Source organism: Dromiciops gliroides, chromosome 2 (genome assembly GCF_019393635.1).
Source record: "Dromiciops gliroides isolate mDroGli1 chromosome 2, mDroGli1.pri, whole genome shotgun sequence".
NCBI lineage: Eukaryota > Metazoa > Chordata > Mammalia > Microbiotheria > Microbiotheriidae > Dromiciops > Dromiciops gliroides.
The window spans coordinates 374,779,355-374,789,244 of NC_057862.1; the positions used below are offsets into that span (position 1 = coordinate 374,779,355).

Sequence of the window (9,890 nt, forward strand, 5' to 3'; positions counted from 1 at the left end):
TACCTAAAGGTGAAATTTATGGCTATGACTCTTAGAGATGGGAGTGAAGTCTTCCCTGATGGTTCAAATTGTGGAAGCTTTAACACTGCTGGGGATGGGTGGGGGTGGGGAGAGGGCAGGGTAGGGAAAGCAGATTTGGGAATGTCTGTGCCAATGTCTGAGAGAAACTTGGATAGGGATGTGATTGACCCTCCATGGCTTTGGCTCTCCTGGCCCAGTGAAATTCAGCCCCAGAAAGATGTCCTGGGGCACACTTAGCTGGGACACTGCTGACTGCTTCCATTTGAGGATTTAAAAAGGTAAAACACATTGACAAGAGGAAACATGAGTATCGCCCCAAATGCAGAGCCTGCCTGTATTGCTGCACCACACCACAGGAGGGCGCTCTGGTTTAACTTCCGCAGGTGCACCCCAGTCATCACTTTCACGTAGCTCAGGATGGCGCCATTAAGCACCCAAGAGATAACCTGAAGGCACAGAGGGAGACATACCCTTTAGACAGGATCCTTCATGGCAAAAAAAAAAAAAAAACCTATAGAACTGACTTCCCAGTGTAATTGGAGCCCCAAGTAGCAATCTGTTTTCCCTTCAGCACCAATGGAAGAGTACCTGAGATGACTTCCCCAGGCCCACCCCAAACCAGATGGTCTGATGCTTGCTCCTGAGTCAGAGAAGGGGAGAAGAGAAGGGAGAAAGGAAAGAGAGAGGGGGGCAGACGTTACTCACAATGATGGCTTCTCCCCAGTGGGAGTCCTTCAGCAGAGGGCAGGGACTCAGGACAGCCATGGCCATGTTGTAGGCTCCAAAACCAGTGCCCACCAGTGTGGTGATCCCCAGCCAAGAGAGAGACCTGAGGAGGGAAGCAGAAGGGTCTGATGGGACTTTTCACTGTCTAAGAAGTAGCTTTCACTCCCTCCCATACCCATACCTCCAAAGTAAACTTCTAAGGGGAAGACTTTACCCAATCCAAATATGATCATCTGCCAGCAGCCATAGAATACAATGGGCCTGGCGACCTAGGGGAGGCATCTCTGCATCCCGTGGGGAAATGTTTTTAGAAGTGTCAAGACTCCTAGGGCAGGGAGGGACTAATGTGAGGTGAATTAATTGGTGACTGGGATGAGTGGGCCAAGAATCCAGCCTTGCCATAGGCTAAACCAGCTGGGTCTGGTCCAGCCCCAGGAATAGAAATTCTTGAGTCTGTCCTGGAAAGGACCTTAGAACAGAATATTTAATGTGGACAGGCTCTTAAAGATCAGTGTGGTCCAGTGGAAAGAGCATTCACTGACTTCAGAGTCAAATCCGATTCAAATCCTACTTCTTGACAGATACTATTTCTTCATATAAGAAAATTCAGAGGGCAGCTAGGTGGCACAGTGGATAGAGCACTGGCCCTGGATTCAGGAGGACCTGAGTTCAAATCTGGCCTCAGACACTTGACACTTACTAGCTGTGTGACCCTGGGCAAGTTACTTAACCCTCACTGCCCGGCCCCCCCCACAAATGATAGAAAAATCAGCTTCCCTCTGAGCTCAGCTCTGGCTTTAGCCTCTCAAGAAACCTTTCAAGTCCTTTTGGCTATCTTTCCCATCACTTGGCCTAGAACCTGGTACTTGTTTATTGACTGTTAAGTGTTTTCTTCCTCTTAAATTTATCTTTTATCTTTGTTATTTAGTACTTTCAGTTGTGTCTGACTCTTCATGACTCCACTTGGGATTTTCTCAATGAAGATACAGGAGTGGTTTGCTATTTCCTTCTCTAGCTCATTTTACAGATGAGGAAACTGAGGCAAACAGGGTTCAGTGACTTGCCCAGGGTCCTCCTCCTCCTAGTAAATGGCTGAGGCCAGATTTAAATTCAGGTCTTCCTGACTGTATCCATTGTACCACTCTTTAGTATCTATTTATGTTAAAAGCCCTCCTGGAATAGAAACTGGGTAATTTACTTAATCTCTTAGTGCCTCAGTTTCCTTATCTGTAAGAAATGGGGAATGGACTACATCAGGGATTCTTATGAATTTTTTGAGAAGAGCCCTTTGACAGTCTGGTAAAATACAATGGAAACCAATTATATTGAGATGTTATAAAAATATAAACAACCTCACAGTTGCCAACTTAAGAATCTCCAGATTTGATGGACCCTGAGATGCCTTCCAGTTATAGATTGATGATTCTATGATCTTCCTCAAGAAAAAGGGAGAGAAACATAAGGAGAAGAGAGGGAGAAAGGAAGGGAAGGAAATAAGCATGAATATAGCCATTACTATATGCTAAGCACTTTACAAATATTATTACCTCATTTGATCCTCATAACGACCCTGGGAGGTAGGTGCTATTATAATCCCCATTTCACAGTTGAGACAAAGGGAGGTCAAGCAACTTGCCCTGGGTCACACAGCTAGCAACTGTCCAAGGCCATATTTGAACCCAGGATTTCCTAACTCTAGGCATCACCTCACTGTCCAAGATAATGGTAGAACTGACATTAGAACCCAAAGGTCAGGGCAGCTAGGTGGTGCAGCGGATAGAACACCAGCCCTGGAGTCAGGAGTTCCTGAGTTCAAATCCGGCCTCAAGCACTTGACACTATTAGCTATGTTACCCTGGGCAAGTCACTTAACCCCACTTGCCTCACCAAAAAAAAAAAGTTCAAGAGACATAGTTTCTGGACAATTAAAAAAAACAAAAAATCAAAAAGAAAAAAGAACCCAAAGGTCCTTATTTTCTGGTCAAGTTTTCTATCCACTCTATCATTCTGCCTCTCAGTGGGGTAGTTCCCCCATTACCCTCTCCTTTGCCTGTCCCAGCTCTTGTTTGTCCTTTTCTTCCCCCACCCCCTCCAAGGGGCCAGAGTCACTCACATCTCGGGTAGGAACATAGACAGGAGGTAAACTAGGGGGTGGCTTATAGCACCAAGCACTGAAGACAAGTGGTAAGCCTTAGGACCATAGGACAGGCTGGAGTAAGTATGAACAGAAGGGAGGATTCCATTGGTGAGGGCGTTCACAAAAGCCACCAGGGCATAGATGTAGGCTAATTGGGCACAGGACCAGACAGTAGTTTTCTTCTCCTCAGGTGGGGACAGTGATGAGCAGCTGTTTTCGTTACTGCTGTCAGCTAGGGTTTCTTGGAACTTGATGGATCTCAGAGTCACCTGGTTGGCCAGGCAGTTGTCAGTAGGGAGCTCCCATCGCTTGGAGAGACGTGTCAGGCCAAAAAAGGCGGTTAGGCAGTTGGCCATCATGACTGCTAACAGGATAAAGTAGACAAAGGGGGAGAAATTGGCGGAAATGTGACAATTCTCTGGCTGAGTTGTTTTGGCAATGAGGTCAGGGGTCATGGTCGTGTTCAGCACCCCAGAGATGAAGGATACGTTAGTGATGATACGTGGCTCAGTGGTTGTGGAACTATTGGTGACACGGGCACAAATTTTGGTCCCTGAGCCCTGGATCAGAGCCACCAGAGCAGGAAGGAGACCACTCAGCCCTTCCCCAACAAAAAGGGTATTAAGGTATGGGGCTGGCAGGCGAGCCATGAAGGGCAGGAAAGTGACAGAGGAGGTGCAGTCCACCAGGGCCAGGAAGAAGGTGAGGACCAGGAAAGCTGTGCCATGGTTAACACCGGCCACCACGGAAGTCTTCTCCCACAGGAAAGCTAAGAGGAGGCAGGCAGCCGTGCCCATAGTCAGCAGAACAAAGATGACAGGGATCTCGGAGAGGCTGCCAGGCCGGAATCGGTGCAGCAGGGTGATGAAGAGGGGGCCCACGTTGGCTAGCTGGATGATGGCTGTTATGTAGGAGGCTAGCTTCCAGCCCTCGGGTAGGTTTGGTACCAGGTGAGGCAACTCTACCCATAGCCCATTGATGGCCACCCAGGAGCCAGAGCCAAAGATGCAGACTAATAGGTGGGTGAGTAGAGCCATGGCTCACTTTCCCTGAGCTCCCCTAGTGATTTTCAGGAGTGTCAGGAGTATCAATAATCACCTATTGGAGGGAGAAGAAAATTATATAGTTTGCTGTATTTACCCACAAAGCTTTTGTGCCTTGTCCCCACATTTTAGTAGCCAATTTCAAAGGGGGATGTTATGATAAAGTGTTCCCTCAGCATTGGCATAAACTCCTTCCACTCTTCTCCCTCTCCCTTTCTCCCTTACAAGGCTTAGTGAAAGCAAATGAAAAGGCATGAAGAGCATAAAATCATGTGTCAGAGCTGGAAAGGAATATAGAATACAGAATGTTCAAGGTAGGAAGAACCTTTGCTGACACCTCATCCAATGACTTCTTTGAACAGAGGAGGAAACTGAGGCTCAGAGAATGGAAAAGGTTGAAGCATCCATCAGGAGACAGATGGCCAGGAAAAGTGACAATGGATTACAAAAAATGAGCTCTGCTCCTGAGGGGCTGGGGGAAGTGGGAAGAGGGTGGGCAAGTAGAAACTAGAAAGGATATGTTGGGACGGGAAGCAGGAGGAGGATAGCTTAAAAATTGTTGAGAGCTGGTGGGGAAATGAAGCAACCACTTGGGTGTATGTGAGTGAGGAGGTCTGGTGGGAGGGGACAGGGGAGGTGGCCAGTGGTTTTGGCTCGAAGTGAAGGTTTTGTTTGGAGAATTGGCCAGAAAGGACCATTTTTTCCTGAATGTCCAAGGAGAGCCCTAAGAGATATAAATAGAGTAAAAGGAGAGACAGCAAATGAGAAAGAGCCCATGGGTCTGAATGGGAACTAGACAGAGAGGGAGAGAATGAGTGATCAATAGAAGGAGAGAGAGACAGCAGAGGGAACAGAGACAGTAGATGGGAGATGAGTGAGAGATAAGGTGAGACAGAGACAGAGGAGAAGGAGAGGAAGAAAGAGGCAGAGAGAGAAGAACTGAGAAACAGAGAATGAGAGAGATACAGAGCTTAATGAAGGGAGAAAACAAAATGGAAAGAGAACAAAAGAAACCAAAAGCTTGGCATGGGATATGGGGGTGAAAAGGGGAAAATAGTTGGTGACTAGGGGGATTGATTGGTTTCCAGCCACAGGCAGAAGCTAACTTCTCCCTTCCCCATTCTTCCTCCTCCCCCTCCACACCCAACTCCACTCACAGGCACCTTCCTTAACCCCTAGGCCTCTCAACTGGACCAGCCAGAACTATAAGACGGAGGCTGGGGGCAGCTAGGTGGCGCAGTGGATAAAGCACTGGCCTTGGATTCAGGAGGACCTGAGTTCAAATCCAGCTTCAGACACTTGAAACTTACTAGCTGTGTGACCCTGGGCAAATCACTTAACCCTCATTGCCCCGCAAAAAAAAAAGAGGGAGGCTGGGCTGAGGAGGCACTGGCCCTGCAGGGGTCAAGAGGCCAAGCAGCTACTGCATCTGCAACAAATCATACTCTCCTAAGCACTTTCCCAGTCCTCCTTTGAGCCCTGAACTAGAGCAGGAACTAAATTCATTTTAGATCTTTGGTCAGGAACTGCATCATGGATATGGAAACTCTTTCCACCACTGCAGAGAAACAAGTCATTTAGAGAAATTTCTTTCTTTCTTTCTTCTTTTTGGTGAGGCAATTGGGGTTAAGTGACTTGCCTAGGGTTACACAGCTAGTAAATTGTCAAGTGTCTGAGGCTGGATTTGAACTCAGGTCCTCCTGGCTCCAGAGCCAGTGCTCTATCCACTGTGCCACCTAGCTGCCCGAGAAATTTCTTAAGACACTTGAGGTCTTTGGAGGTCCTTACTCCTTTCTACTAGTACTCTATACAATTAAAGAATAGAAAAATCACACAGAAGAGATTTTAATGATCCTCTGCTCCAAAGTCTTCATTTTACAGTTGAGGAAGCTGAGGCACAGAGAAGCAATCTAATGTTACAAAGAGAATTTGAATCCAAGTCTTCTGATCTGTTCTCCCACTCTACCAGTCACTCCTCACTCTCTCCAATACGCTTATGGGTTTGAAAAGTAGATCATTCCTAGTGCCAAAAGACTTATAGTGGAAAATGTTCTCTGCATTCAGAAAAAGAACTATGGAGTCTGAATACAGATTGAAGGATCCTATTTTCACTTTTGTTGTTACTTTTTTGTTATTGTTGTTGTTTATTCTTCCTTGTGTTTTTTTTTCCTTTTGTTTTGATTCTTCTCTTACAACATAACTAATATGGGAATACGTTTAACACGATTGCAATGTATAACCTATATCGAATTGCTTGCTGTCCTTGGGAGATGGGAGGGTGGGAGAAAAATCAGGAACTCAAAAAAAATCTATATATGTAATTGGAAAAGTAATTAAAATAAATATATATATTTTTTGCAGGGCAATGAGGATTAAGTGACTTGCCCAGGGTCACACAGTGTCAAGTGTCTGAGGCCGCATTTGAACTCAGATACTCCTGACTCCAGGGCCGGTGCTCTATCCACTGCGCCACCTAGCTGCCCCTTCTTTTTCTTTTCTTGTTTTGTTTTGTTTTGTTTTGTTTTGTTTTTTAAAAATATTCATGGGGCAGCTAGGTGGCGCAGTGGATAGAGCACCGGCCCTGGAGTCAGGAGTATCTGAGTTCAAATCCGGCCTCAGACACTTAACAGTTACTAGCTGTGTGACCCTGGGCAAGTCACTTAACCCCAATTGCCTCACTTTAAAAAAAAAAACCCAAAACAAGAAAAGAAAAAGAAAAAAAAGATCTTCCCATCCTCCAAAAGGCTGGGATACTGAGGCTGAATAGGCAGGTACCCAGCCACCACGGGAACCAAGGCGTCCCTCCTGCACATTCAGTGTTATAAATTAGGCAGACATAAACACTGACCACAATCCTGGAGTGTGGTTCAGAGTGGCTTTAGTTGCCTGATCCTTTCTAGTAAGTTAGAACTGGGTGTGTGAGTTCTGCTTGTTAGGAAGATTTCCTGAAAGAAATGGATTTTTCCTGAGGCCACCCCTTAGTTCTTTCCCTGCTTGCACGGGCAGCATTCCTAAGAAAATTACTTCCTTTCAGGGTACCCAAGGCTTCCTAGACTGAGAGGATTTAGAGTTCCAAGTTCTTTAAGTACAGCCCCTCATTTGACAAAGAAAGAAACTGGGGCCCAATGAGAATGAGGCTCTTGTCTAAGGTCCCTCAGAAGATCAGTAGCAGAGTTGGGTTTGAAGCCAGGTCCTGTGATTCCCAGGCCAGTGCTCCATCCTTGGGTCTTTCATATCCTCTTTCACTTGAAAGCAAAATCCTCCCCTCCCCTCCGGTTTTGTGTGGGGCAATGAGGGTTAAGTGATTTACCCAGGGTCACACAGCTACTAAGTGTCTGAGGTTGGATTTGAACTCAGGTCCTGCTGAATCCAGGGCCAGTGCTTTATCCACTGTGCCACCTAGCTGCCCCCTCCCTCCACAGCATCTCTAGCTAATTTCTTTTCAGAAAAGAAATATGGTCTTTGTGTTGGCACCTGATTTTATTTGCAACCCATTTGGAAAGAGTCAGGTGATTTGATTAAGGCAGAATATTTGAGAGCCGAAAGGTCTGGCCAATATCTCTTCTACTCTCCCTTCAAGTCAGGCTGACTCTTCATTCCCTGCCCCCTCCCCCTTTCCCCATTAAGTTAGTCTCCATCTCTCCTGGAATACTCTACCCATACCCCAAGCCAGGCCTGGTAAATCAAAGCCTTATTTCTACAAAAGTCCATTTCCTCCAAATACTCTTGTTGGGTTGGTTATAGCTGAAGTAGCCCTGGGAATCAAGGGACCCGAGTTTATTTTTCCTACTATCCTACCACTGGATAGAGTGCCAGGTCTAGAGTCAGCAAGACCTGAATTCAAACCCATCATCAGAAACTTACTAGCTGTGTGACCCTGGGCAAGTCACTTAACCCTGTTTGCCTCAGTTTCCTCATCTGTAAAATGATCTGGAAAAGGAAATGGCAAACTACTCTAGGATCTCTGCCAAAAAAAAAACCAAAACCCTAAATGGGGGCAGAAAGAGTCAGACACAACTGAATAACAACTTCTCTGCCACATTTCCTGTGTGATCATGGGTAAGTCCCTTCCCTTCTCTGGTCCCTTCCCTCAGTTATTCCTCTTGTCACATTAAGAGTATTGACATAGGGGGCAGCTAGGTGGCGCAGTGGATAGAGCACCAGCCCTGGATTCAGGAGGACCTGAGTTCAAATCCTGAATCAGACACTTAACACTTACTAGCTGTGTGACCCTGGGTAAGTCACTTAACCCCAATTGCCCCACCAAAAAAAAAAAAGAAAAGAAAAGAAAGAGAAAGAGATATTCTATTTTCCAATGTTCTATCTCGTTCACACACTCTTCATCCTCTTCTAGGAAACTTCATGCACACATTCTATGTTCTAAAGTTCCTTTCAGCTCAAAGACTCTGAGTTTAAAATTCTTCTTATTATGTCCCATTCTCCCCATTCCTCCTTATCTCCGCATTACTTCCCTTTAAGATCTTCCACTTATGGAAATATGTATAACACGATTGTATGTATATAAACTCTATCTGATTGCTTGGCTTCTTGGGGAGGGGGTAGGGAAGGAGAAACATTTGGAACTCAAAATCTTACAAAAATGAATGTTGAGGGGGCAGCTCGGTGGTGCAGTGGATAAAGCACCGGACCTGGATTCAGAAGGACCTGAGTTCAAATCCAGCTTCAGACACTTGACATGTACTAGTTGTGTGACCCTGGGCAAGTCACTTAACCTTCATTGCCCCTCCAAAAACAAAACAACCCCCCGCAAAAAAATGAATGTTGAAAACAATCTTTACATGGAAGTGTAAAATAAAATAAGATACTACCAAGACCTTCCACTATAGTCAGGCCCCACACATATACCAGGCTCATTCTGTACTCAGCTATGTCCTCCTACTGTTCTCTGGAACCTGGACTGTTTGTACCTCTATTTTTACCTACTCAGACTCTGCTTCTTCAAACTCTGGCCATCCTTCAAAGTCAGAATCTGGTCCCCTCTCCTGAGGAAATCTTCCTGAAATAACTAGAGAGACCTAGGAGATCAAGATTGGAAGAGCTCTTAAAGACTGGCCAGTCCAGTCTCCTTATTGGAAAAGAGAGAAAAACATAGCCAGAAAGGGAAACTTGGGGTGATTTCCCAGGGTCACATAGTGAGTTAGCAGGAGTAGTTCCAGAGCTCAGTGGTGAGTGCCATTTTATGATCTTGTGGGACCTTGGATAATCCATTTAACTTCTTTCAGCCCCAGTTTCTCCATCTGTAAAATAAAAAGGTTGCACTAGGTGCCATCTAAGGGCTCCTTCCAGCTCAAAATCTCTGATCTTTTGAGTCCAAGAGCAAGGATCCTCAAGTCTAGTTATCACTCCCTTTTCTGAACTATCTTCGTACTTAACAGTCTGTACCAGGCAATCAGACACTCAAGCACATGCTATCTTGAATGACTTTTAATTGTTTCCTGTGTATAAGCCTTATGAAAAAATTACTTAAATCACTAATTAGAGAAATGCAAAGTAAAACAACTCTGAGATACCACCTCACACCTACCAGATTGACAAAGTTGACAAAAAAGGAAAATAACAAATGTTGGAAGGGATGTGGGAAAATAGGTACACTAATGCACTGTTAGTGGAGCTATGAAGTAGTCTGACCATTCTGGAGACTAATTTGGAACCAAGCCCTAAAAGCTACAAAACTATGCCTGGCTTTTGATCCAGCAATCCTCCTACTAGCTCTATACCCCAAGGAGTTAAAAGGAAAAGGACTAGTATGAACAAAAATATTTATAGCAGCTCTTTTTGTGAAGGCAAAAAACTGGAAATTGAGGGGATGCCCATTCAATTGGGGAATGACTAAGCAAGTTATGGTGTATGAACGTGATGGAAAACTATTGTGCTGTAAGAAATTATGAAGGGAGGGGGCAGCTAGGTGGCACAGTGGATAAAGCATTGGCCCTGGATTCAGA

At 45.4% G+C, this 9,890-nt stretch overlaps 1 protein-coding gene across 1 annotated transcript; it reads right to left on the reverse strand.

The window, feature by feature from the left end:
• Nucleotides 1-254: 254 nt before the first annotated feature.
• LOC122744242 (solute carrier family 52, riboflavin transporter, member 3-like) lies at nucleotides 255-3,921 on the reverse strand. Its single transcript, XM_043989682.1, has 3 exons — nucleotides 2,861-3,921; nucleotides 727-850; nucleotides 255-467 (listed from the first exon to the last, which is right to left on the reverse strand). The coding sequence occupies exons 1-3, from the start codon at nucleotides 3,919-3,921 to the stop codon at nucleotides 255-257; spliced, it is 1,398 nt and encodes a 465-aa protein (XP_043845617.1).
• Nucleotides 3,922-9,890: the final 5,969 nt, after the last annotated feature.

Coding starts and splice junctions, on each gene's coding strand:
- LOC122744242 (XM_043989682.1), bottom strand. CDS start 3,921: ATGGCTCTACTCACCCACCTATTAGTCTGCATCTTTGGCTCTGGCTCC. Junction 851..2,860: donor TCTATGTTCCTACCCGAGAT/GTGAGTGACTCT, acceptor TTCCCTCCTCAG/GTCTCTCTCTTGGCTGGGGA. Junction 468..726: donor ACTGGGGAGAAGCCATCATT/GTGAGTAACGTC, acceptor CTGTGCCTTCAG/GTTATCTCTTGGGTGCTTAA.